General features: G+C 38.4%; 1 protein-coding gene and 1 long non-coding RNA gene across 2 annotated transcripts; one reads left to right on the forward strand and one right to left on the reverse strand.

Annotated features, from left to right (window-relative positions):
- Nucleotides 1–7,511: 7,511 nt before the first annotated feature.
- Nucleotides 7,512–27,190, reverse strand: nipal4 (NIPA like domain containing 4). The gene is made up of 11 exons (XM_084729973.1): nt 26,715–27,190; nt 23,039–23,140; nt 19,716–19,853; nt 18,238–18,294; nt 17,578–17,668; nt 17,144–17,304; nt 16,827–16,994; nt 16,106–16,185; nt 14,835–15,047; nt 14,231–14,474; nt 7,512–7,637 (listed from the first exon to the last, which is right to left on the reverse strand). The coding sequence occupies exons 1-10, from the start codon at nt 26,752–26,754 to the stop codon at nt 14,259–14,261; spliced, it is 1,266 nt and encodes a 421-aa protein (XP_084586099.1). The 5' UTR covers nt 26,755–27,190; the 3' UTR covers nt 7,512–7,637; nt 14,231–14,258.
- Nucleotides 11,640–12,385, forward strand: LOC146319365 (uncharacterized). Its single transcript, XR_014771543.1, has 2 exons — nt 11,640–11,734; nt 11,823–12,385. It is a non-coding gene; the product is annotated as an uncharacterized LOC146319365 (long non-coding RNA).
- Nucleotides 27,191–27,329: the final 139 nt, after the last annotated feature.

The raw sequence follows: 27,329 nt of genomic DNA on the forward strand, positions 1-27,329 counted from the left end.
TCGCACTTAAACCCCCATCTTTCTACCCCATTCTTTCTCTTATGACTTTGTCTATTCGTCCTTGTTTCTCTCCATTAGCTTCTGCTCTTTTCCGAGCTCCCAGGACCTTTCATTGAATGGCTTGGTGTCCTGAGGGGGACATCATATCACGTAACGCCTCATTACTCCCCCGGCTGTGAGGGAGGACGGAGACAGACGGGGTCGAAACAAAGCCGACAATTAGCCCCAGAAAGGCCCTGATTAGGAGTTTGTGGCCCATTACCTTCCACTGCTTCCCTTGTGCAAGCTTCCAGAGGAACAGCGATGAGGAGGAGGAGGACTGGATCCCTGAGGGGCTGCCGGCAAAACACCAGACCATTCTTCACCGCAGAGAAATACAGAGAAGTTTGAAATAACAAGTGGAAATGAGATGAAGTCTCTGTGGCACTCAGAAGAACTTTTGTGTGTTAAAAAGAACAAGAGTCGGTAAAAAGATCCTTTAGGCCTCTGAATATAAATGCCACATACGGCAGAGGTTTATCTTCAATGTGTTTTAAACCCCTTCATGCTCAGGATGAGGCGTTTCCAGGACCATGTAGTATGTTAGAAGCTCCGTCAGGCGTTAGCATGGGTTGTACTCGGGGTTAGTGGTGCTTTGATCTAATTGCTAATGATAGCATGCTAACATGCTCACCATGACAACAGCGAAGCTGCAGTAGGCAGTATTATCTTATTATAATATTGGTTGAAATAACTAATTTTGACCATTGCATGCACTCACAACATTTAAAGGAGCAAAATGTAGCAACTGTGTGTCCAAAATTAGCGGTGCAGTTCAAATAGTGACTTAGAGAAAAAGACTATATATTAAATAGATTTATTCCCTGAAACCAGACGCACAATGGCTGCAAAGAGATTCAAAATGACCAAAAAGAGAAACAAACTGACTAGTTGCCTGTAAACAAAGAACAACAAAACGTTTTTAAAAAGTGCAAAAATAATTTTAACTCAAGCTTCGCTTAAAAGAAACAAAAAAAAGCCAAGGGTGTCCACATTGTTTAGGTCCTTTATTGTATATAATTATTCACATCACTAAAAATATATACAATATGACATAACACTTCAGGGTTCCGCACTTTGTTTCTTTTTTTTTTTAAAGACAATTTTGCCTAATCAAGTTGCACTGAGTGAAGCATGCATGTATGTATTCACTTGTATTGTATTCCTCTTAGCTTTGCATTATAACAAAAATTTCACAATTACAGATCATGATGATAAAATTCACAGTTTACTGTATTGTATACTAAATGAAGTTCGATCATGTTTTATATAGATGTGGAAATACATTTGGTATCAATACATTTTTAGTCCCAGAGGAAACAAAACAATTAAGCTTGATTTATATCTGCATTCAGTCACATAAGTGCACATAAGACAAATAAAATGCATATATTTAGGACACAATGTCTTTTCTGTTCATACAGTTAATACGTCTGTAGAGTTCAGTCAGTCACAGTATGATGGAGAGAGAGACACGTTCAGCTCATCTGACGCTGATATTACAAAATATATTTTAAAAACTCAAATACTCAGTCATCGTCTTAAGGCCCTATGTTAATGCAGAGAGTCGTCCCTGATAACAGACAGAAAGACGGCCTGCAGCTAAGCTGTTAAGAGGGACAGACTCCCTGAAATATTCTGCAGAAGTGAACCTTCCTGACCCTCTTTCTGAAACACTCAATCTTCTCTTCAACAGTTGATGTTTTTGTTCTTTATTTATGAAAGTCCCCCCAAAGCGGCGTCTGTGTACGTTCAAGTGACAAAGACCTCTAGTGGTGAAACAGATCGTGACTCTTCATGGCTCCGTCTGGAGCAAAGGAGGAAATAATGTAACGTTATTATAAAGCCACAAAGTTTTTTGAAGGAGGAGGAGGTTTGTTTCCTGTTTTCCACCCACAGTAAACTTAAGTTTCTTTTAACCACACTGTTTCCCAAACCTGGACCAGGTTATTTTAATGTCTCCCTAACCGACCATACCATTTCTTGTGCCTAAACTTAACCAAACCTTAACCCTCACCAGAAAAAAAACAACAGTATATGTCATCTGTGCAAGCAGCTTATTAGGACCCATATTTATGTTTATTGTTTGGTGGTACTAATTATGACGGGAGCAAAGGAGGAAGTCCGGTGAAAAGAGCAACTAAGTTCATGCCACATCCAAAACTCATAAAATGCACAAGACTAAACAGTATGAATACACAATGGAAAAGCTTAAAATGTGTAGACATGAGGTGTAATATACTTAAAAGTGGCTTGCTATTTATTCGCCATCTAATAAGATCATGTTGTTCCCATTGTATAGCTGTAAGTTAGCTTGTGGCTAACTTCAAACTGGGCATTTTAAAATGTAAGTCTGGTGACATTAAGTATTTTTCTTGAAAAAAAATCCCAACAAATCTCAGACTCAGTCCCACATGGCCCAAAACACTGACAAGCCAACCAAATGTGTCTTGTCCACTGTTTAAAATAGTCCCCAACAAATGCATTATTCCCTTTGTTAGTGTAATGTGTGTTCCATGTAATTTTTTAGGATATTTTGGTGTTAATAAAGCTTTATGTCTTCAGTAGGAAAAATTGGGTTTAGAGATGAGAGACAGAGACAGAGAGACAGACAGGCATGTTGTTGGTTTTTGACTTTTTTAATGAGATTTATTGACTGAAAATCTAAAATAACATTATTTAGAATATTCTTATCCTTTAATGAGACACTGTTGTGCTTGAGTATCTCTGAGACAAATCTTGAGTTCCACTGATCTCTCGTACATATTGACACAGAAAAGAAACAAACGTAATAACAATGATAACACTATAAATCTATTTAATCATTTTATCTCCTCACTCTTCGTCTCCATCTTCCTCCATCGGCCTACTTCTCCTGCAGAGTTAACAGCCCAGGGTTATAGGAGAGACATCTAAAGGAATCTGATTAATGTAAGGTGGATTTTCAATTAAAAATAACACAGCACACCCCGGAGAAACTCCTCATTCCTCCCCCACCGTCTCCCTCCACGAGTGGCTCTGTCTGCCTCGTAGTGGGGCGTTTATAGCAGGCTTACAGACACATTACACCCTCTCAATCCAGGATCTCTGTCAGTTTTTAGGGGCTTCCGTCACAGTCTGCCTGCTGGGGAAATAACGGCTATGCTCAAATCAAAACAGCCCCTGCCTCCCCGTGGCTTTTAAATAGGCGGATATGCAGCTATAAATGGAGCCAAACCGGTCTCCTCCTACCTTTCATTCTCCCCGTGGCGTGCAATTGTAAAAGACACACAGGGATGTTGTCGCTCCGTGGTCCTGGAGGACACAGTGTGACATGATAGAGACAAAAGGTGTAATGAAAGACAAAAGGATAAAAGATAAGAGTTATTTAAACATGTTTCAGCCTGAACATTTATCGTTATAGTCAATATTCTGCCTAATATACTAATATACTGCCCTACTGTCATGTACAGTTTCTTTGAGCTAAACAAAATGCTAACGTCAAAATGCTAAGATACTCACAATGTCAGTGCCAACAATAACAAAAAAAACCCATCCTGTCACCGTCCTCAAACATGTCTGAACATGTCCAATAAAGCCGCTAGATGGAGCGTCCATGTTTCAGGTTGCCACTTTTTAATCATTCAGATTTGGCTGGATGGTTAATGATAGATTTCTGTGGTGTGACAAAGTCAAAACACACATTTATAGCTGCTTTACAGTATCTTTAAAATTCATCCTGAGGGAAACACACGTCTGGAGATAATCAATCCGATAGTTGTTGAGATTTTTCACTGGGATTCCATAGTTTTAGTAACTCGTAAGCCGGGTTTCCATCCACATTTTCACAGAATTTGGACAAAGTCAGCAAAAGAAAATGCAAATTAACTCTCGTTTCCATCGCCATTGTTATAAGCAATTATTAGGAGTTGGTTTATTGAAATAAGCAGTGGTGGCGCCAAATATAGAGTCAGGTGTGATTTTACCTTTCCAGAAGAAGAGGACACAACAAGACAAAGTCATTTAAAAAGCTACCTACTCAGCGTTTAATTTCCAGTAAATTCTTCACAATAAAATCCCCCATTATGTTATTTAAAAGCTTTTGTTATGAAGCAGCAAAATCATCAAATGTTGAGTTCTCATCGGCCCCATCTTAAAATGACTCTTATAAAGATGAACGTGAGCATGAAACAATAAAATAAGGCAGATACCTTAAAGCAGTGGTTCCCAAACTGGAGCACACGACCAGGTGAGAAATAAAGAGTTATACAAAGTTGAATGAATATGAATTATGTAGGGGGAATAAACAAACCAGTGTTTGCTGTTGCTATGCTGCTGACTTTTATTTCATTAAAATTGAAATTTTGAATCCTTTTTTATCAGCTACTTCCCCAATTATTGTTAATGACTGATCATAATTGTGAGGTGGGGGGTGCCTGAAAACATTTGGGAACCACTGCCGTAAAGTATGAACATCAATGCAGGAGAGAAACTGAACTTCAAACCACAGAGATTCAGTTAGAAGCCACAAACGTACTGGGACCTGAACACAGACGTGTCTTCCTCTCTACTCTCCTGCACATCAGAAAAAAAGCAAACACATCTACAGGCAATGGGAAAAGGTTCAATCACATATTTCTGGCATGTTTAGTCATGATTAAAAATCTTGCATAAACATGCAAATTTAGGTGCAAAGACAGTATAACAGCATCCAGGTCTCTGATCCCCTGTGTGAGTTGCATCCTGATCTCTCACCATCTCAACCTCTCTTTTCTGTAGCAACAAAGGGTGGTCAGAAACCAGGATACGGTGTTTACATGAGTGTGAGCATATCCAGGTTTCTCCAGAGGATGTTCACATGTGAAAAACATATGGATTTAAACACACTCTTTTTTTGTTCTTTACCAATAGCGTACTTCATTCATGTTCTTTTTTTTTCCTTTTTCATGTTCTTGTGTGTCTAGGAGGAACACAGTGGACCAGAAATCAGTCGTCATCATAATACACACTTACATAACCACATTAACACACATTTAACAAGACACACATACATACAAGCGCACACACACAGACGCAACAGTGTGATGGAGCTCTGCTTTGTACTGAGGGATTAGAAAAATCACACATGACACAACATAATGACGAGTCGTGGAAGCAGATTTACGAAGGAATTACGGAGGAACATCTGTTGAAAACTGTCAGATAAGAAGAAAAGTGAAGCTGTCGCACTGCCACAGGAAGGAGAGAGAGAAAAAAAATCAGCTTTTTGTGTTGGCGTCGGCGAGGCAGCCGGTTCAAACTCTCAGAGAGGATTATGGGGGGTTTAAAATGACCATCAAACATGGACGCAAGTTGAGCAGCCTAGACACAGGAACCGAGCTGATTGGCTGTCAGGGAATTAAGGAAAGCCAATCAAAGCGTGCAAAATGTAATTATGGCTTTTGGTTTACGGTGACTTGTTCCAGCGGAGAGTGGTTATCAGCAGCAGCAGATAGAGCTGTGATTATTATTATCATCGTGCGCTGAATAACTCGAATTATTGAGCTGCAGAGATGACAGGAGGAACTGATCATCATGAAACCTGCAGCGGACTCTTTACTGAACATTTCAGACAAAAATGCACGAAATGTACAAAACGAAGCTCTTATTACATCTTAAAATTAAATGATAAGTCTGCTGCTGTTCCATATTTTTTGTTAGCATGAACAAATTTCATTAGAAGACCAAAAGAACCTTGTGAGACGACTTGTAGTGGAGATTCAGACTCAACACAGTGCAGAGGTTTGTGTTGTAAAAGGTACAAATGAGTCAAGACATAAGATTGTTGCATTTTAATGAGATTCAACAATTAATCTGACCCAAACGTCAGTATTCGACGACCTGGGAATGATGTTTTGATTTGGAAGCTGGCTCTGATTGGTTGTTTTTATTTGGGAGTTGTGGATTCTTGCAAATGTCATTAGGAGGAACCAGGAGAACCCGATTTTTCACATATCTGTCTGGTGTACTGTTGTCAGGATATAGTGACAGTTTCAGCAACCATGGCAAAAAAAATAGTTTTATAGAACTTACTGTAGCTTCAGTTAATCAATAATTATAATCAAGTCATATATATACTAATCTGCAATGGGTCATTTTACTTTTTGGTACTTTTAAGTATATTCTACTAACAACTGCTGTTGTTGTTTTCTGTTTTCTCTGCAGATGAATAAGTTACGTGTCTAAGTTGTTTATTCATAAACAGAGTAATTCTTAGTCTTAGCCTGTTTCTATACAGTTAAAAGACAGTTTACTTACTTGTAAGTCCCAACAGTTTCCTTCAAACCTCGTCTTTTTTAGGATAACTTTTTTTTTTTTTTTAAGTACTGTGAATCATATACAATAGAGGTTGTAAATTAGTCTCTCATCGACCATGTTGACTGCTGACTGGAGGAGAATAGAAACAGACAGAATTTCAGTGTCGATTTTGAACAAAGAATGTAGGTTGGAGGTGAAGCAAGAGTGTGAAACTTTACAAAAATAGTACCGAGGTGAGAGGTTTTTCAAACAAGCGACATGCCGCTTAGCCTGTTCGCTGACGTATGAAGCAGGTTAGGATTTCTTAACTGAGAAAAACTGAAACAATCTCACATCCGTCTTTCTCTTATCTGTTTTTATTACCTCGTTTTTGTCTTGTTACATCACTTCCATGTTATATATACCGAGGATACACCAAGGAATCGTCTTTTCTGTGTCCATTTAGGCTGAAATTGGTCTTGATGTTGGCTAGGTAGCATGCAAGGATGCAAATTAAAAATGATCAATAATTCCTCTCAGATGCATTAAAACTACAGTTTTTTCTAAAGTCTGTTTTTAAAATGTAGGGAGAACATATAGATATCTGTGTTGAAATGTAGAATAAAATCTGTCAGAAAAAAAAAAAACTGTAATGAAGTACAAATGCCTGAAAAACCTACCAAACTACAATAACAAAGTATTTGTGCTTTGTTATTTCCAACCTCTGGAAGCATCTCTTCCAGACACTAAAGGGCACCTTGTGCATCAGTATGAGGCACAGAGGAAGAAGATCCTGACATTCAAACAAACAGTGCAGAGTATTGTTTAAAATATTACGATACCAGCACCAATACCAGTACCCTTAAAGTAATACTGATACCAATAGCGTACTTCATTCAATACCTTTTTTTTTTTTGAAGATTCTCCTTAATGAAGAACACTCGTGATGATTGGCTGTGAGCAAAACCATATAAACAGTCTGTTGACCACTACAAAGACCTTCCTGGGGATGCTGGGATTCCTTATGAACAGCCTGATGAATATTCAGGTCACTGTTCCCACTGCTCATGTCCACTGATGAGGTGAGTCCAGGTAAAAACACATTTTCCCTTTTCTGCAGTTCTGAATACCAATTACCACACAGCAGGAGATAAAGACTTGCAGACCAGACAGGTGGAGGGTTTCGAGCTTTAAGGTATCTACAGGTTTTTAATGAAGCTGTGTGTTTGATATTTTATACATGCAGTGTGATTAAAGGTAATGGCGGGAGCCCACCTCGTCACGCTCGCCTGTCAGTGGTTGATGTCTTGTATCACAGTGACACCAAGTGGACGTCTGGAGAACTGACAAAAAAAAAAAGAAACTTGACCCACAACAAACTGATTGATTTTGACGTGTTATAGCAGAAAAAGCACAGGTGTGAATAATAGAACGATTAATTCCATTCAGCTGTTTCAGTTTCATTTTTTTTACTACAGTAAAATGTATAAATATAACACTGTTATAAGTAAAAGTCCTGCACTGGAAATGTTAGTTCAGTAAAAATGTGTACAATGAGGAAGATGTACTTAAAGCATCCAAAATGAAAGTACAATGTCATCTGCGACTGTTCTACATATGATCTCATTAAATTATTCTCACTTGTGCATTAATGTAAAAGCAAGATTTGCATGCTGTGGTTGGTTGAGGTGGAACTCATCATGAAGCATTTTGTATTGTACTGTAACCAACGATTATTGTCATTTTGGATTCATCTGCTGATTATTTGCTCCATTAATCAATTCATTATTGATTAAAAAAAATAGTGAGAAATGTTGTCTCAATGAGCCAGAGCCCAAAGTGACACCTTCACAATGTTTGTTTTGCCAGCTAACTTCATTATCTCAATGTAGTACATTTGAGCGTTAAAAAAATAAATAAAGTTGAGAGTTGCAGGCTGCACGGCTGAGTTTGCTTTCAAAATGGATAAAGGAAAAACAATTACTTTATTATTTATATTATCTTAGTTTCAAAACTCAAAAAATATAAATATTAGCACATCAGATAAATATTATAGCTACATGAACTGGAATGAACTTAATTTGATTTTCTATTCAGGGAGATTAAAGCACCGATGTCACTCATTTTGAGTTTAATCTCAGAATTTGTGTACATTTTTCACATGTGGCCCAAATCCTCTTCTATACTCATCCGAGCTGGTGATTCACACCAAACACTACTGAGCTTGACAAAAAGTGCATTTACACTGAAGGTATAGTAAAGGATTTTTTTAAAGTGAGGTACTTGTTGATTGTTAGAGTATTACCTATAGTAGGTGGTGGTCGACACATCCCTTATTTGGAGAATCAGAGAGGAGTAACAGCATGGAAGCAAAATGTATTTAACCACTAAAAAAAAGCCTATCTAAAAATATCAACATCAGTTTAAGCGTATGCTATATTTAGAATATTTTCCTTTTTTTATCTTGCTGTCAGACAGTCTTTTCTGAGAGGTAGCTGCTTTTATAAAGCTATGTAGCCTCCGTTAACCTCCATTAACTTGTGTACAAACATTAAAACAAATCTAGACTATTTTTGTTTTCATACAAAAGTTGTGTTATTTGTACACAGATTGAAGAGACAGGGCTGATCCAAAACACCTCTTTATCTTTGTCAGTTTGTCCAAACTCCTGCAGAGTTAAACTGGAAGTGAAGGTCGCTCTTGTGGAAAAAAAAAAAAAAAAAAAACATACAGTAGTTTATGCTCACGACTCTGTCCTCACTGAATCTCTGTCTGGCACTTGTAAATCTGTTTATGACATGTGGAGTAATTATGATTCAGATTTGTTTTTAGTGAGTACTTTTATAGTTAACAAGCTGTGGGTGTGGCGTTCACTGACTGGCTCAGGCTGCGGTGCTGCTGGATGTCATTCTGTAGTTTGCAATCCAAATTCCTCTGCAGCGCCAGAGTAAAAGTTAGAGGAGAGTGAGGAGGAACATCGAGAGACTCTGTCTCACAAACTACAGTTGAGTTTTCTGTCTGACACTCAGTCTGTCTCCCGATGATTCTGCTGCTGGATAATTAGTCCGCTGAGGTTTCTGACGAAACACCTCGCTCCTCTGTGAGACAATATTCCCCCACAGGAGACGCGGGAGAGTCGGAACAGTGTGTAATGATCAGCACTGCTCAACAAGCAGAGAACATCATCGTATGGAAAAGTAAATAAAGAAAAATGACAAAACTAATGCTGTAATTATTCATCTGTGAACAGCACTTCTTCCATCACGTCTGACTGTATTGATTTGTAGTGGCTCAGATTTTGTTATGCGCAAATTTAATCATCCTGCCTGACTGAAAATGTGAAAGCTAAATAAACAAGAGTCTACAGTCAGGCTAACAACTCTCTGAAGCTGCACTTGGGCAGATTTATGACCTCAGTAAACAGTTTCCTAATGAGTTTATTATCTCAATTATTAGTTTCAAGTCTCTTTCTACATAGGACAATACTCGTTTAGTACTTTATGGTCCCATTTAGAGTAAAACAGACCATAAATCAGGGTGTGTTTTAGGGCGTGGACACCTTGTGATTGACAATCAGATCCAGTCAGGATATCTCTCCTGCTCCATCCTCTGAAATACGGTCACTTTTGGCTCCAGAAGAACAGGATTCTTGATTTTATCGCTCCATATTTTGTGATTTTGAACACAAACTATTTTTATATACTGTGTCGTATGTCTCTTATTCCCTCTGTCTCTTTCTATTTTCCTCTTCCTGTAAATCACTTCGTAACTTTTGTTTAAAAGTGCTGAATAAGTTCGGTTGCTTTACCTTTTAAGTACTTGCTTTAACTTTTATAACTGTTTACTTGCTTGACTTTTATATTGACAGTTGAACAGTTTGAAGACTCAGTTTTGACTCTAGTAATCTCATTTGTCATTATGTTTGACATATTTTTCCATCAAAATAATAACTGATTAAAAGAGGTACTTATCCTCGGAGAGGACCAAAACAATAGAATAAACAACAATAAATAGAACCTGGTCATAGGTTTTTATTGAAATGTTCTGCATGCGTTAAAAATATAAACAGATATGTACAAACAGGAAATAAAAGGTTTAAGGCATCAGAATCATGCAACTATAAATAAAAGCAAACCACAGTTTTTGTATTTTGTTTGAGTGGTCTAACTTCATATCACACACACTTTACATAAATGCTGCTCTATTTCAATAAACAAATGACATCGGAGAGTAGAAACCTGCAGCAGAGAGATTTAAAAATACAAATCAATGAACATCATGAGTTATTTTATGGACGTTCTGACAATTAAATATGAAGCTACAGCCAGCAGCCACTTAGCTGAGCTTAGCTTAGCATAAAGAATGGAAACTTTTCTAATGCAAACTATGTAATGTTTGTTAAATCAGCTGAAACCTGAAAAAAAAAAAAAAAAAACTGTGGTATGTTCCTTCAAGCAGTTTGTAGCAGCAGAACACTGAGTTTGTAATCAGTTTGGTTTGTTTGTTCGTCTGAGCTTCATAAACAGAAGAGTCTTCAGCTGCAGACACACACACACACACACACACACTGTTCACTACTGAGCATCATTCAGTGTTTATACACAACTTGTCAGCTTCACAAATTATCCAGGGTTGAGGCAAAATTCTCTTGAAATAAAACCAAAATGTAAAATACTGAAGCAATAAAATTATTTTTTAAGTGATGTTATTATCCTAAATGCTAAGTGACCACACCCATAGTTTTCTGTAACTAAACTTTTTTTTTTTTACTTATTTTGATTTACAGGCTACTGGTGTCGGTATCTTTGACTTTTTGCACGAGCTGTCAACCACTGTGTTCCCACCATCATGTACAGGTGAGGTTTACATACCGTTTTACATCTCTTTGCGGTGCTGGTCTGTCTCTTTTAGAGATGCACTGACTGCTTGGCTGATTCCAGCGTCGAGTTTCCACAGTCTGACCTGCCGATTCCGATTTATTTTTTCTTTCCAAGAACTACTCTGACAGAATACACAAACATTTTTGTAACTTTTATTTAGTGGAATATTACACCAGAGGGAGCACGATCTCACATGGTCTCATGGGGAAGCAGATCTAAATAAAACAGAGGCCGACATGGTGCAACAGTTTGCTGTAGTGACGCTTTACAGTGAGAAAAAAATTAAAGCAGACGGCTTAATGAGTCTGGATGAGAAAACGTTGTCGTTTATTCTTCAGCCACAACTTGAGGTGAAATTTTAACTACTACTACAGTCTATGAACAGTAGCATGCTGCTAGCTAACATTAGCCCAAAGAGCTAGAAACTTGCAGCCATTTCCAGTCTTTGGCCGGACGATTGGCATGAACCTTAGTCTCTTTGCAGTAGTTTCATGTCTCTCTGCGGGTGTTTTCTGTCTCTATGCGGCCATTTTAATTCTCTCACTAGTCGGCAGTGCAAGGTTGTCTGGTGAAAAGGTTGAACCAGGCTCAACTTCGGTGACCAATCACGTTCACCAGCTTAAAAAAAGTCCACAAATTTCTGCTTAGGTAAACCAAAGTTAAAGCTGACAGTCATACTAAACACTGAATGATGGCCCGTATGTATCACAGAAACAGTTTGCGTAGTCTGGCCGCGTCATAGACTTCAGTCATCAGCTGAGACGAGAACGGTAACAATCGAAACACGAGCGTTAAAATCAGACTCAGACAGAAACGTCCACTAACAGAAGAAGAAGAGGCACTCTGCTCTCATTTCAAGACAACACAGCAAACAAAAGACTCCTCTAAAAACAAGGTTGAGCTCCTGATATGTTATTTTTCTTTCAAATAAATCAAACTCATCTCATCTGTTTGCCTTCAGGGCCTCAAGTTTGACGCTCTTCGCCCAGGTGGTGCTGAAGTATTTCATTAGTGGTCTAAGTTTTAACAAATATGTGAGAAAAACTCACTGCATAAAAAATATAGAAATGTACAAGGTAGACATACAACACTGAGTGAAAGAGAACTTCCATCAGTTACTATGGAAATAATTAACATTTTTACAATAAGCAGAAATAAGATCATTTATATAATTAATTATTAATAACTCAAAGTAAAGTCAAGAGATAGGCCTATGGCAAAAATCCAAAGAAATGAATAAAGTGCTATCTCGGAAATCTTGCATTTGTTTATAATGTTTTCCACCAAACTTTTTTCTTTAAATGTGAAATATACACAACACCCTAGCATTCAAAAAGTGGTACTTTCAAAATATCAGAGCGAGTTGATCAGCTGGTTATAACTCTGTCAGTTGTCTTAATGATTTCTCACAGCTCATAAACAAACATTCGGCATTAATTTTAGCTCCATGTAAAGTGAATAAACAATAAATCCTGTAGCACTGTCGTCGGAGAAGCCAGTATTTCAATTTATCACGTATCTCTAATCTCTGATGACACATCATGATCTACCTTACATATGTTTGCTTTCAAGTATAAGTCTATATTTTTTTTACAGTCAACAAATTCATGAAAATATCAAAAACAACAGTGAATTGATTGATTAAAGCGATTAAGTTACGTTACTGTCGGTCGGTCCTGAATATCTGGTGGTTCAGAGTCACACTTTTGTCACAAAGTCTTCACTGACTCGAGTAAATCGTGACCACAGAGCTGAAGACTCTGCTCTCAAGTTACACAACTGCCCTGTCTGTGTGTGTGTGACCTAAAAATACTGTAGGCCATTAATTATTCAGAACTGATCCCCATTCAGAAAAGGGTTTCAAGTGGCATGCCTTAATCGCAGCTACTCTAAATACTTTACACACATTATCAGATGTGATTATCAGCTGCAGTGTTGAGGCGTTTAAGAAACACAGACCAGGAAAACAACTCTACCCGTTTTACTGCCGTGTGCAGTTTTGTTTTTTTCATGAGATTTGTTGACAATAAGAAATCGTGACCACCTCCAGCCTCCTTTAAATCCTGAATAAAAGATTTAGGGTACCGTTTAGATAAAGAAAGCTGGTTATTAAGGTCACTGATGGTGAAATGTGAACCGTGAAATCTATGCTTTCATTTATAAGACATTTTTTTTGCATTATAGAACACATCTCTCCTCAGAGAGAAAAGAAACAGTAGATAGGAAAATCTGAAGATGTAGCAGAACACCTCCTTATATTTTTAAAATGACAACAGACAGTTTACGCTTGCCATTTCAAATATCTCATATCTGGAACCAGGCGTCATTTAATGCACCTTTATTTATGCCAAACGACTTAACATCTCTGTAGTTATTTTTGTCTCTTTGTACTCATATTGTGTATCCTTGTACTTATTTTACATCTCTTTGTAGTTCTTTTGCATTTATTTGTAGTTATCCTATGTCACTGAAGTAATTTTGCATCTTGTTGTAGTTGTTTTGCCTGTTTTGCCTCTGTTTGTAGTCATTTTACATCTCTTTGTAGCTATTTTGTCTCTGTAGTTGTTTTGTATCTCTCTGTAAGAGTTTTTTATTCTCTTTGTAGTCCTTTGAATGTCAATTTAAATGTCTCTGTATTAATTTTGCATCTCTGTAGTTATGTTGTCTCTTTGTAGTCATATTGTTTATTTCTGTATTCCTTTGGCATCTGTACTTATTTTCTCTTTGCAGTTGTTTTGCATCTCTTTGTAGTTATTTTATGTCCCTTTGTAATTATTTGGAATCTGTGTAGTTGCTTTGCATATCTTGGTAGTCGTTTTGCATCACTGTGTAATCATTTTGTAGTCATTTTCATTCTTTTTTGATATCCCATAATTATCCAATCATTTGATGCATGAACTGATGAAGTGTAAATGTGTTCATGTGAAAGCTGGTAGACCTCAGTGGTGAAGTCGAATGCCGTCAAACTAGAGACCGGGACCTTTAAAAAGTGCACAAGATTTATAAAATCAGTCAGAACAAGTCTGAACTACAATGCCCAGACAGGAAACACAAACCTGTGTCTCTGTTCTTCTTCTGTCTCTTTCAGCTGATGATGAAGACTCTCGGTCCGTCCTCTCTCATAGGAGGGAGACTCTCTATCACCATGTTGTCCATCAGTCCGTATTTATCCTCTTTTTTATTCCTCCTTCCTCCGTCGCCTCCGCTTCCTTCTGTTCGTCCAGTGGCTGAAATCTGCTCCTCGAGCCCCGCCCTCTCCACTGGCTGAGAAAGCTGACTGGTCAACTCCTTCATTGTCACCTGCAAGACATCAAACCAGGTTTTAGTCCCGTATCACATCTACGTGTTTTACTTCGTAGCCCTACAACCTGCACCAAATATAGATTGTCACAATTTCTTTATGTGAATTTTGATAAACTATACTCTGCAAAAGCATAGACCTGTGTGGAGACCAACTGATCTGATACAGTCATACGTGATGTTGAGGATGTCATTAAACTAATCAGCTGCGATACTTCGCTGTCTGAATATCCATTATCCAGATATTCATTGGCTACACTGTAAGTGCCAAAATATTGGCTATTGCTACTGTCATCACTTTGAGTGAAGCTAAATTTAAGCCACAAAATTACATTAATGTGGAGGGGTGGGACCACCAACCTGCAGCTCTCTGAATAGGTGGAGCATGGCCACGCCCACCACAATGACCAGGAAGGCTCCCAGCGTTGTGACAATGTCCACAGACGCCATACTCCTCCACTCCTGGAAAAGGATGATGGAGGTGGACAGAACCACAGAGGTGAAGAAGACGTAGTAGATGGGGTAGACCAGCAGGGTGGTGAAGGTGTCCAGAGACTTGTTCAGGTAGTTCACCTGCGAGAGCAAGAAAAACACTTTTGTGAGATTAGTGAACAACTTCCTGTCATATTCCACTGAATGGTACGGCTCGGCTGGACTCGACTTCCAGTTTCAAGTAAGGTGAGCCAATGCTAAACGATGGAGTGCAGACCACTGATTGGTTAGAGCGAATCATCATTTATGCAACGCAGACATCCTCCACACTGACTGGAAGTTGTGGAGGTGTGATTTGATGCTACGGTGATGTTTTTTTTAGATGGAGAACATGAGCAGGGTGGCTGGTGTCCTTAATGATGTTTTGGGATTCCAGTTTGCAGAGAGTGGTGTAAATGTTGTGAAGCTGTGGTAGTTCTGTGCCAGTGATTTTTGCTGCTGCTGTCTTTACAGTCCTTTGAAGCAGCCTCCAGTGACTCCTGAGCAGTCAGGCTGCTGAACGGCACTGTAATGCAGCCTGTCAAGACACTCTCAACGGTGCTACGATAAAAATTCACAAGAGCTTTGGTTCTCATTCCAAACTTCTCGAGGCACATCGGAAAATACAGTCTCCGCTGTGTTTTCTTGAGGATGCAGCTGTTGTTGAGAGACCAGATGAGGGTGTCTGTGATGTGTAAACCAAGAAATCTAAAACTTCAGTGGATGACCCGCTGACTTGCTTTGATTTTTCTAAAGTTAATGATGATTTCTCTTGCCTTGTTGACATTTAGAGAGTGGCTGTTACACAGCACCATCTGGTTAAATCTTCCACTTCCCGTCTACAGGCCCTTTCATCATTTGTCCAATCAACTTTGGTGACATCTGCAAATTTTATGATGCTTTTGTTATATTTAGCAACACAGTCATGTGCAAACAGACTGCACAATAGGGGACTGAGGCGGCAGCCCTGAGGACTGAGAATAAATGTAGAGGAGTGTGTTGTACCTGTTCTCACAGTCTGGAGCCTGCCTATCAAAAACATCAAACCAGCAAGCTGCAGATAGAGTTGCCCCAGACCAAGACCTCTGAGGTTTCAAGACCAGTTTGGCGAGTTTGGTTTCTTTGCATAAGACCAGGATGTAAAGAACTTTACAGCTCACCTGTGTTATTATGGAAGCGATGAGAGTGAACAGCAGGATCCAGGTGAGAGGACTAGCAAGCACTGAAATGTCATAAAACACTAGATAGAGAGAAGAAAGAGAGGATCATAAGTATTAAAAGAGTCCTCCACAGATTTATTGTTTCACTTCTGTAACACTGCCAGACAACAAAGGACAGTTAAAAAACAAAAAAAATCAAAATCGATGCAGATTGGGGTGTAGTTTGCTAGTTTCGAGGCGCAGCTGCAGAGGTCTGCTCAGCTCACTTCTTTCTAACTCCACACCGATAGACTGGTTTGTTTTCAAACTTTTACGCCCAATTTACACCTGGCATTAAAATGTGATCTGTATCCAGATAAATTATCCAGATGAGCGAAGTTCAGAATGTGATCAGATCTGCCTTAACACATCTGGATCATCTGTTATGATCTTAGGCAGGTGTAAACACAATCCGTGCAACAATCTGGATAATGTATGCAGGTACCGATCAGATTTTAACAACAGGTGTAAATGACGTCACTTGAGTACATTTATAAAACTCTCTAACTGGAAACTCAAAGCTTTATGCCACTTTTTTCACTCATGCAGTAGAACTCAACAACACCTGGAAACACACACTAATGCTTGGCTTTTGTTTAATTAATTAATTAATCAATTAAACAATTAAAAGATATTCTGTTTTTTTATGTGTAAAAACACAGTAATGTATTTGGTCTCTCACCAGTGTTGATGGCGATGGCGAGGCCCTTCACGGAGGAGACTGTGAAGGCTCCGAGCAGCGAGCAGATGCTGATGTAGACCAGGATGTTAGAGTGACCGAACCGAGGAGAGACATACAGTACGAGAACCACACACAGAACCAACAACATTGACATGTATACCAGGAAACCTAATACACACACACACACACACACACACACACACACACACACACACACGCACACACACACAGTTATTAATAAAAACATGAGAAAACTAAACATCCAATTTAAGTGAAATAAAAAATATGAATCTACAGTTTATTTATACAATACTCACCAGGTTCCAGCAATTTGTTGGTCATGTCCTGTAGTGATGTCACTTCCTGTTCCTGTGGGGCGTGGATCACCAACAAGATGCTTCCGAGCACGCACAGCACACAGCCGAGCTTCCCCACTATGTTCAACACCTCCCCCAACAAGTGGGACGACAGAACTGCACTGAAACACACACACACACACACACACACACACACACACACACACACACACACACACACACACACACACACACACACACACACACACACACACAAACAGTCAATTTTAAACTAAACTAAAATATCTTATTATTCGTTCGTTTTGGCTCCAGAATAAAGTATCTGTCTGTCTGTGCGATCTGCAACAGTTTTTGTATTTACCTTGAATTTCCAATACTTTAGCGCTGATAAAGTGCAGTTAAACTGAAGCTAGAATTGAACTGAGTACCCCTACCTGATGAGGACACTCAGAGCGCCCAGCGGAGTCACCAGCGTGGCCGGAGCAAACATGTAGGCGGCAAAGTTACAGGCCTCTCCTGCTCCCACTGCGGAGACAAAGAGCAGTGACTCTGCTGAGCAATGAAGTCATTTCAACCCTGATAACATCTGTAATGACGTTACACCACAAACAAACTTTCTGGAAAACACAGTATGCTTGTTTTCTCCAGAGTCAGATGATAAGAAGGCCTCATAAGTCCGGGTACATGTTCAGCCTAACTTAGCACAGAGACTGGGAGCAAGGGTGAAACTGTTAGCCTACAGTTCACAAAACCCAGCTGCCTTTTGGAGCTGAAAGCAGAGATAAAACATGAAAATCAGGCAGCTTTGGAGAAGTTAGAAGGTATGATCTAATTTAAGGAATTCTGGATCGTGCAAAAAGTTTTGCAAAAAGCATTTTCCCACTTTTGATGGGGATGACGTAGCCGTTTCTCTAGTCTCTAGTCTTTGTGCTTAGCTTAGCTAAACAGGTTCTGGACCTACAAACTGAGATGAAAGTGATATCCATTGACCCTGTTTAATCTATAAACAGACATCTGCATATAAATGTAGAATCTGTTGGCAAAGCAAAGAATAATAAAGCAAACGAAACAGCAAAATAAAATAAAATCCTTACTGGTTAACAAGCCTCCCCACCACAACCAGTCCTTCAGGTAGCCATGACCTCCATCACCTACAAACACAGACACACACAGAGTCATATTTTACATGTTAACACATTACGCTACTTTATTGTTTCATTAAGTGACAGTAAAACTTATCTTCAGGTTCAGAGATAATTCCTGATCATAAGTTAAACAATGAATATTAGAAATATAAAAGCATATTTAAAAAGATTAGGTAATTAAGGTTTGATCTTGAGACAAAGATCGCCATGGCCGTTTGTAATCCATGATTTTAGCTTTCATTTCCTGTAAGGCAGCTGCTCTCGGTCAAGTGGAAAAAAAAAAAATCAAACTGTAAAAGCTGGTTTGTCCAAGTTGAGCAACTCTCTATTTGACCACTTGTTTCATAACACACAGAGGCTGAAATCATGAGTCCAAACAGGTTTTATCTCTAACTTTTCTTCTCTCCGGGACATTTACATCACAGTCTTATCATTCAGTTGTAGAACTCTAACATCCATAACAATGTGTGCACACATGTTACTGAGGTGACAATTTCAGACAGTTATTATAAGATGACATTTAAAGCTACAACAAAGAGTTTAACTGCTCCTGAAACATTCTCAGTTTAATACTGATGTCTCTATATGACCTACATACGCAAATGAGACCATCCGTGAGAAGTCTGGCTATTTCTTTATAGTTACTCTTAACGAAAGCCATCGGGTCAGATGCTCCTTAAAATCAGACATAACGGGACTGTGTTTACATTGTCCCATGCAAAGTTACAGTTAGAGTTACATAAGTTAATTGAAATGAAGCAGATTTGTTTAGATAATTTCATTTTTTGAGTTATATTGTGTTTTATTCTCCCTAGCAAATTGAAGCCTTTTTTTTCTGTTTAGCCTCATTGATAAGTGGTTTTCTTAAAGCTACAGTTGTTTAATCCCAATCCCTTGAATTCTCTTCATATTGTGTGGAAGTGCTCTTACTTCACTATTTAACATAGCTGTCAGTCCCACTGTTGATTTTTTACAATTTGATTTTACAAAACGTTAAATATTATCAATATAAATATAATGTTAATATTAATTTATTGACATAAATGGCACCCCATAGTTACTTCCAGGCATCTGTCATTCATTACAATTTATTCATTTATTTATTTATGAAACTCAACATGCAGAGGCCTGAGCCTTCCTGTGGATAAATGATGAACATTTTGCCACTTTCCTTTTTTGTCAATGATACGTACAGAGGATACAGCTGTTGAAACACTGATGCAATTAAGGACACACTGCCAAACAAAATATTGATGACAAAATGCACATCATCCTTTTCTAATGTTTCATGAGTTTGATTTGTGAAATAAGTGTGGGACTTTTACACCACAGCTAAATATGTCTTTAAGGAGTGAGACCAGTTGAAAGCGCACACACAAAAAAAAAAAAAGAAAGAAAAAGCGATCAAGACATCGAGTTCTCCTTACCTGCTCTGGTGTGACCGGTGCTGGCCAATCGGAGCAGAGCTTTCTTCTTCAGAATGACGCTCCCACCAATCAGGAAGGCGGACAGCAGGGCCAGAGCGAAGCCCAGCCACACGTTGTAGGTACTGTTTGTCTGCAGATCTGGACACAAACATTCAGTCAGCTAAGTGTGTGTTCACGAGGGTGTGTACCTGCAGTCTGTGTGTTTAACAACTTTATCAGAGCTGAACAAAAAACTAAGAATTTACTGAATGAGATCTCCTGATAACAAGACGCTGTGTTTGCTTTAATTTACATGTGAAATTTCTCATGTGATTGCTGGCTATGAAGTCTGAAGTGTACACTGGAGTGATTATAGTATTTTGATTAGTAAACTCCAACCAGTCAGGTCCGCAACTAATGATTATTTTCATTATAGATTAATAAGTAGATCTTGATGAATCGGTTACTGATTGTTTGGTCTATAACTGAGGGTTTGAAACTATGAGGCACTGTGGGGGTCAAAGCAACAGAGGGATGCTGGTGACTCAGAGGATCTTAGTTATTGTAGTTTGGCTGTTGATTTAGCCGCTCCCCTACAGACACGGTCAGCAGTCACAGCTCAGAGAGGTGAATAATGTGGTTTATAACACTTTGAATCATAACTCGCATTCCTTCTTGGAGTCATAAATGAGTCAAATCTGGTGTTTCTGTGCAACGTTCAGCTCTAACTCTCCTGTCTGTTTTATGACAATGTTTAATACAATAAGGAAGTATTTGTACTTCGTTACTTCCCACCTCTGAAAAGTAATGTTTTTAAAATAGTAAAATATCCATTAATCTATAGTATGAAAAGTACTGATGCTCTAAAAATTATGTAAGTGCTCATTCAAAACCTCAGTTCGGTCTTACTTGATTGATCTTGCCTGAAACGCGGCTTGCAGCAGCAAAACCAGACAGTGATCAGTGATTTTCAGATCAGAGCTCTTGCTGTTGCTGCATGCATGCTGGACTTTAATGTTTAGGGAAACTACGAATGGCCTCGGGACAAAAGGACAAACCTCTGGTGAACTTAATATCATACATGATCTGCCCTCCAGATATGATAAATAAAGGGTTCCTCTGAGAGTCACATTTGCATTCTTCTTTACATAATAAAACCCTGAAACCCACTCCTGATGTTATCGCAAGGGATTGTCGTCACTCCGTTTCCTCTTTACTGGAACACAGCACAGTACAGACTACAGAACTGGCACAAAAGCAACATGAAGACTAATTTTCCAACTTTTTTGAGATATAAAACACTTTCACACTCATCCTGTGTGTGAAGTTTCCTTGAAATAATATAAAAACAATAAATAATATCAGTCTGTGGAGAAGAGAGTCCTTATCTTTGAATCCTTTCACTATTACAAAAAGTGAAGCATTAAATTCTTCCATTAAAACAAAGTGCAAATCCCAAATTTAGGTAGCTTTTCCAACATTGTTTTCAGGTGCAGCTACTGGTTCATTCTCTCCTCTCTTCTGTATGTAACTTTCATTAAATCCTTGTTATTAAAAGGTTCACCCCATAATGAAAATTCCGACTGAAGGTCAGGTTTAGTTTTTTAGTCCACAAAACGCTGCTGCAGTTTCACAGGAAAAGTGTGTTGCGGAATGTCCCAAACAATTTAAGTGGATGGTGACCAGCTTTCAAACGGAAAAAACAACCAAAAAATAAAAATAAAAACAGGAAATGCCTCTATACTGCTTGTCTGTAAGCAAATATACCAGTCAGATCAGCCCCAGGAGTCTGGATGAATTAGTTAAATAATCCACTCAATATAATACTTTACTAAGTTAGCCAGCTAGCAATTCGTCCGCAAAACACGTGAAAGATAGTTTAGTTGGCAAATGTTAGCTAATGTTAGCAAGCAAGTTAACATCCCAACATTCACATGCTTTTTAATATTTGCTTTGACTTTGGACTTGAAGTTGGACTAATGTTATAGTTGCACACTGTTGGTGCTGTAGGGAAGCTGTGGAAAGGCAGGGCACTGAGGAGTGCACATAAACATCATATACTTTGGCTTGTCGTGGAAAAACAGTCACAAGTCCTTCACAAGTTAAAGCAGATTGGCAATACAAAGTCATTAATACATAATTAAAAAAAAAAAAAAAAGATTTTGGCCATTTCCAATTTTCAGTCTTTCTAAGAACTATAACTGACAGCATTCACAAACAGTTTTGCAAACTTTCTTGTAAGTTTCATAATTTCATAATAAGACACTGACTATTAAATAACTTGTACATTTTCTCCAAAAGTCCTCCAGGTTACAGCCAGGCCTTATTATATTATTATATTAAGATTATGTACTAGAGGGAGCACGATCTCACGAGGTATGATCTCGTGAGGAAGCAGATGCAAACAAACCAGAGGCTGACATGGTGCAACAGTTTGCTGTAGTTAAGCTTTGCAGTGAGAAAAACAAAAAGAAGAGTTAAATGAGAAAATGAGTGTGTGTGGCTGTGACCAGTGACAGTCTGTGTTGCTGCGTGCATGACGCGATCATCGCGCAGAGCATGTGTGTGAATTTCAATGTGGTTTCAGTCTCTGGCCGGTCGATCGGTGAATCCCTAGTGACAGCAGTGAATTTTTGACAGATGATGCGATTTGTCTGTTTCTACAGACTGACAGAGATGTTCCAACAATACGCATGACGTGTTAAAACTAACTCATCTGTGTCTGCTTGGATTTGGATCCTCACTTCAGCCTAATTTCTTGCCACCTGTGACGCAACAGGCTCTGACTCTGAGGTATAATATAAACAACGACCGTTCAACTGTGGTAGAAACTGCTGCAGTATACTGTAAATAGCGGAGCGCTGGTTGACTCTAGAACCAGTTTGTGTCTCTCGGGTGCGTCTGCAGTCAAAATAACAATGAAATATCACAGTCACCTCATTAAACCTCATTGTTTTATTTAAAATTCAGTCTACTTGATGAAAACAATGTGTCATTGTTCTTCTTCTTTCTGACTGCATTGTGCCTGTTGAGGAAGTATGAAGAGGGCTCGATTTTCCACCACAACAAAAAACAAAAACACATGAATTCTCTTTGTTAGCACCTTTGTTCTCGTGACACGGGGATCCACTTAGTATTCAGTCTGCCGACACTGTTTCAGCTTTATGTTTAAAGATCCAATCAGTTGTTTTCAGGCTGTTAGTATTATTCGTTTTATTTCATATCACACAGACAAACACAGAGACGTAGATTTAGATTAGATCCTAAAACATCACAAAAACAAAGACGTTTACACACACGCATTAACACAGATATGGAAGAGGTGTGTGTGTGTGTGTGTATACCTGTTAGGTGAGTGTTGTTGCCCAAGGGTGTGTAGAGCAGCGTCTGGTCTCCAAACACACACACTGCAGACTGAGACCTGCACCACAGCCTGACCACAGAGCCTGCAGAGACACATCAGACCATCAGAGCCAGTCAGCTGTGATATTCTGGGACAGTTTGCTCAGATGCTAAAAGTAAACAGGAAAGAGTTAGAAGAAGAGTTACGGAAAATATAAAAAAAAACATAAATTACGGCACAAACAAACATTGTTGCTGCAATAAGGCAGGAGAAGAAGCGATCGACTGAATGAGACCTTAATGCCTAATGTTTTTACTGACATGACGACTGCACATTAAACAGTTAACCTTCATAAAGCAGATTTAAACACGATGCTGTCAGTCTGACACTGTCCCATGATGACAGAGACGTGGAGATCGCTTCAGTTTTTGGCCAAATCAAAGCTTCATTTGGTGATATTACAAACGTACGGCTCAGCAACTTTTCATTTTTAACGTCTTCCCTCAGTTAACGATCTTTGTTGCTCATAAAGAACTTTTGTTAGGGAAAGAATTGACCCAAGAGTGGCGCTTCTTACAGCCAAAACTCAGAACATAACCTGCACCTGACCAGGTTATGAGTTCAGCATCAGTTACCATGGAGATCTGGCCAGGTTAACAGAGAACCACCTTCGTGACACTGAAAACTCTGACTTCAAACTCAACATACCTTGCTAACACATTAACCTTACTTCTTAGTACATCCCTCTGAGCTCATACAACGTGTTATTGAGTACAAAAAAAAGACAAAAAAAAAACATAACGTACGGTTTATTTTGACTATAACAAACACACAGATGAAACATTTTGTGCTATTTATCACAGAATACTCCGTGTCAAAGTTTAACAAGGACATTTGCTATGAAACCATTTCAAATTAATGTTTCTCCTGTGTTCCCAGGCAAAACTGACCAGTATGATTTTAACAGTAAAGAAATGACATTGGCCCAAAACTCAACATTAAGCTAGGTCTACTCAAGAAATGCTGCTTCAACCTCAGGCAGACAACAAAAAATTTCTGACCAGACAGAAATACAAACAACCAATAATCTGCGAGTCAGCTCATTGATCGATTAGGTGATTAACCAGACGTAATGACCTCAAACTGAAAGTCAAACAACAACTAAAACCGTCAGAAATCGAGCCGGATTATCCAATTAATCGACAAGTTCCAAATTAAAATCAGGCTTTATGTGCCCAACCCACCCATCAGATTTTAACAAACCGGAACAGTCATTCTAAGCGGGAACTACATCACTGATGGAAAAGTTTCCTGAGTGTTTGCCGAGTGCGTTTCTGCTGTCTTTGAACCCGTTCATGTGGCTGGCGGAGGGTTGAGTAATACTGGTTTGACCGCTACAGATTAGAGTAACATGAGGAGAGGAGACAGAACAGTCCAATATTTACCCTGTCAACACTGAGGCCCCAGTATACACAGGCTATGGTAACACTGACGGAGCAGCAGTCTGGATTACTCTTCACTAAAATAACAAATTAAGGTGTTAACACTTTAGCTAATATCGACTGAGGAAAGTTAAATATCTTGAGAAGCTAAAACATACAGGTGAAATACAAGAGATCAACTCAGCCTCGCAAATTATAAGAACAAAAAAAAAAAAAGTTTCTTTATTTCTGATGCTTTTTAAAGCTAAATCTGCCTAATATGTCTGTTTCCTGTAATGAGCTAAATCACTTCTGGGCGCCCTGGTGACGCACACACCCCACTAGGGAGGTGGAGTCCTCTGGAGCAGCTGAGGGTTTGATTCCCACCTGTGGCCCTTTGCTGCATAGCACTCTCTTCTTCAGCTTCAACTTCAGCTGTCCTATTAATTAAAGGCATAAAAGCTTACCAAAATATTATAAAATATATAAAATAATAGAAAAAAAGAACTAAATCATGTAGCACCAAGTTCAGAGCAGGTCAGCTGAACATGCAAACATGTGACACTTGTTTGCAGGCAACAGAGCTGGGTATCGGTACTCGATGCCTTTAAGGTATCGACGGAAATAACCCAGTACCAAGAAGGGTTGGGTAAATGTACGATACCTTTAAAATATATCTGTATTTCTATAGTTGTAATTTATACACACCCAAAAGTAAAAAAAAATACAATAAAAAATAAATAAAAATCATAATATTCCTACCTCCATTAACTTGTTAATTGATTTTTAAATCTATTTAGTGTATTGCATATTTTAATTTCTTTTCCAAAAATTAACTCCTTCAACTGTTATAAATCTGGTCATTTTTCATGAGTTTTAATCTTTGATTTTGTATTGACTATAAAGTCTGGATGTATTTATATTTTATACATTAACTGTAGAGTTTTGAAGTACATAAAATCTCTAAATTTGAGAGACTGAGTTTATAAATAATACATTAGTTGGTTCATGATAATCACCTTTTTTTTTTTTTTTTTTTTTTTACAATTCTTATAGCTCTTTTCTGTAATATGAAAATCAGGTAACCTTGTCATGTCATTTATACATACCTTAAATATACATATGCACATTAAATCATCCATCTTATCTCACTGCATCATAGCCTTTCTTACCATCAGGTGTGCATAAACTACAGGTTACATGAATTTGTTTTTAAAATACAAACATTGTGAATGGGACCGATCCAATTCAAATATCTGTATCTGGGCCTGATATAGACATGGATATCACACATTGTAAATTCTATGCTGAGCAGTGCAAATAATAAGTTGAATAGAACTTTTAACTCCTGTTCTGTATTAGCCTATAATGCTAGGGTAACACGTGTTACATTATACAAACTAAACATACTTTCCAGATGGTGAAACTGGATGGACATCAACATCGACTGACATGTAACTTTTGACTACTGAACAAGTTCCGTTTCAGCCTCATGTAATCTTACTACTATTACAAATATTGCAACAACTACTATTATGACTACTGCTACTACTATTAATATTGATAATAATGATAATAATAAGAAAATAGATCTGTTATCAGTATAGTATAGGTATTGGAAGATATCCAGATTAAGAGAAGAGACTCTTATCCCAATTGAAAAAAGTGGATCAATGCATTTCGAGTGAAATTATCTTATTGGTATCGGTCATTAGAAACATGTGGGCTAAACAGCCAATCAGTTATTGTCTTCACCGAAAACAATCCATATTATGGATCCTTAGAAGTGGTGGTACAAGTATTTTAAAAGTGTTCTTTCGTACTCTACTTAAATGAAAATGTATAATGTAAATGTAATGATTAAATGCAGGCCTCGACTAATTACTTTCCACCGTTGTCCCCTACAGCTGTCAGGTAAACATATAGTGGAAAAAAGAATTGTTGCTGAAATGTAGTGAAGTAGATGAATAAAGTACTTAAGTAATGACCTGCATTAAAAAAAAATACCTAATTTAATGCTTTTTGTTCCTAAAAGCGGCACTTGGTCCTGATACTTCTAGGCCTAGACTCTATTGAGCCCAGGGGACAATTCCTTTCCACGGCACTGCACACATTTCACAAACAGTCTAAGACAGAGATAGAGAGACCGATACAAAGATGATAAGATCGATATGAGATCGATAGATAGCTGTGGAGCACTGAAATCTCGCACCTTGTAGGTGAATTATTGTGAAGTTTATTAAAAATCCTTCTTACCGTTCCTGCACGTCTCATTATTAAGCTGAACATCTCGCATCCTGTTGCTTTGTTGAGGAAACAATCCACAGAAACAAAGCACCGAAACTCAAACAACAAAACAAAACAAAAAAAAAAAAAAAAAAGTCCAGAAAGTCTAGAAACCGAGCAGCACTTTGTCCCGCAGGTACATCGGGCCGCTTGTGACCACGAGCAACGGTTCCGCCGACAGTAATTCACCTGGTGGGAGCATCGAAACGAAGCCGTCTTCTCTGAGGGTTTAACGGCTCAGCATGACTTCACCAACAACGCCGACTACCTGAACCCACGGCGCGGAGGTGCAGGAGGAAGGGGGTAAACAAAGCGACACCTGACCCCGCCCCGCCCAGCAGCGCCCCGCCGGGCCAAGCCGGTGTCACACAGCATGTGTATCACCTTTCCCTCCCAGCGGCACAAACACAGGAAGTACAAGTGGAAAAATATCTGATATACATATTTAAAAAAAACACTTTCTGGGTTCCTTCTCTGATTTGTTTTTTAAAGCCTGGCACTTATACAGAAAGTTTTACTTTATTCTCAGTATTTATCCTTATTTTCTATATTTCAAGTAAAAAATGCAAAAAAAAAAAAAAAGTT

This window comes from Lutjanus erythropterus, chromosome 11, assembly GCF_056507025.1.
Source record: "Lutjanus erythropterus isolate fLutEry1 chromosome 11, fLutEry1.hap2, whole genome shotgun sequence".
In the NCBI taxonomy this organism is placed as follows: Eukaryota; Metazoa; Chordata; class Actinopteri; order Lutjaniformes; family Lutjanidae; genus Lutjanus; species Lutjanus erythropterus.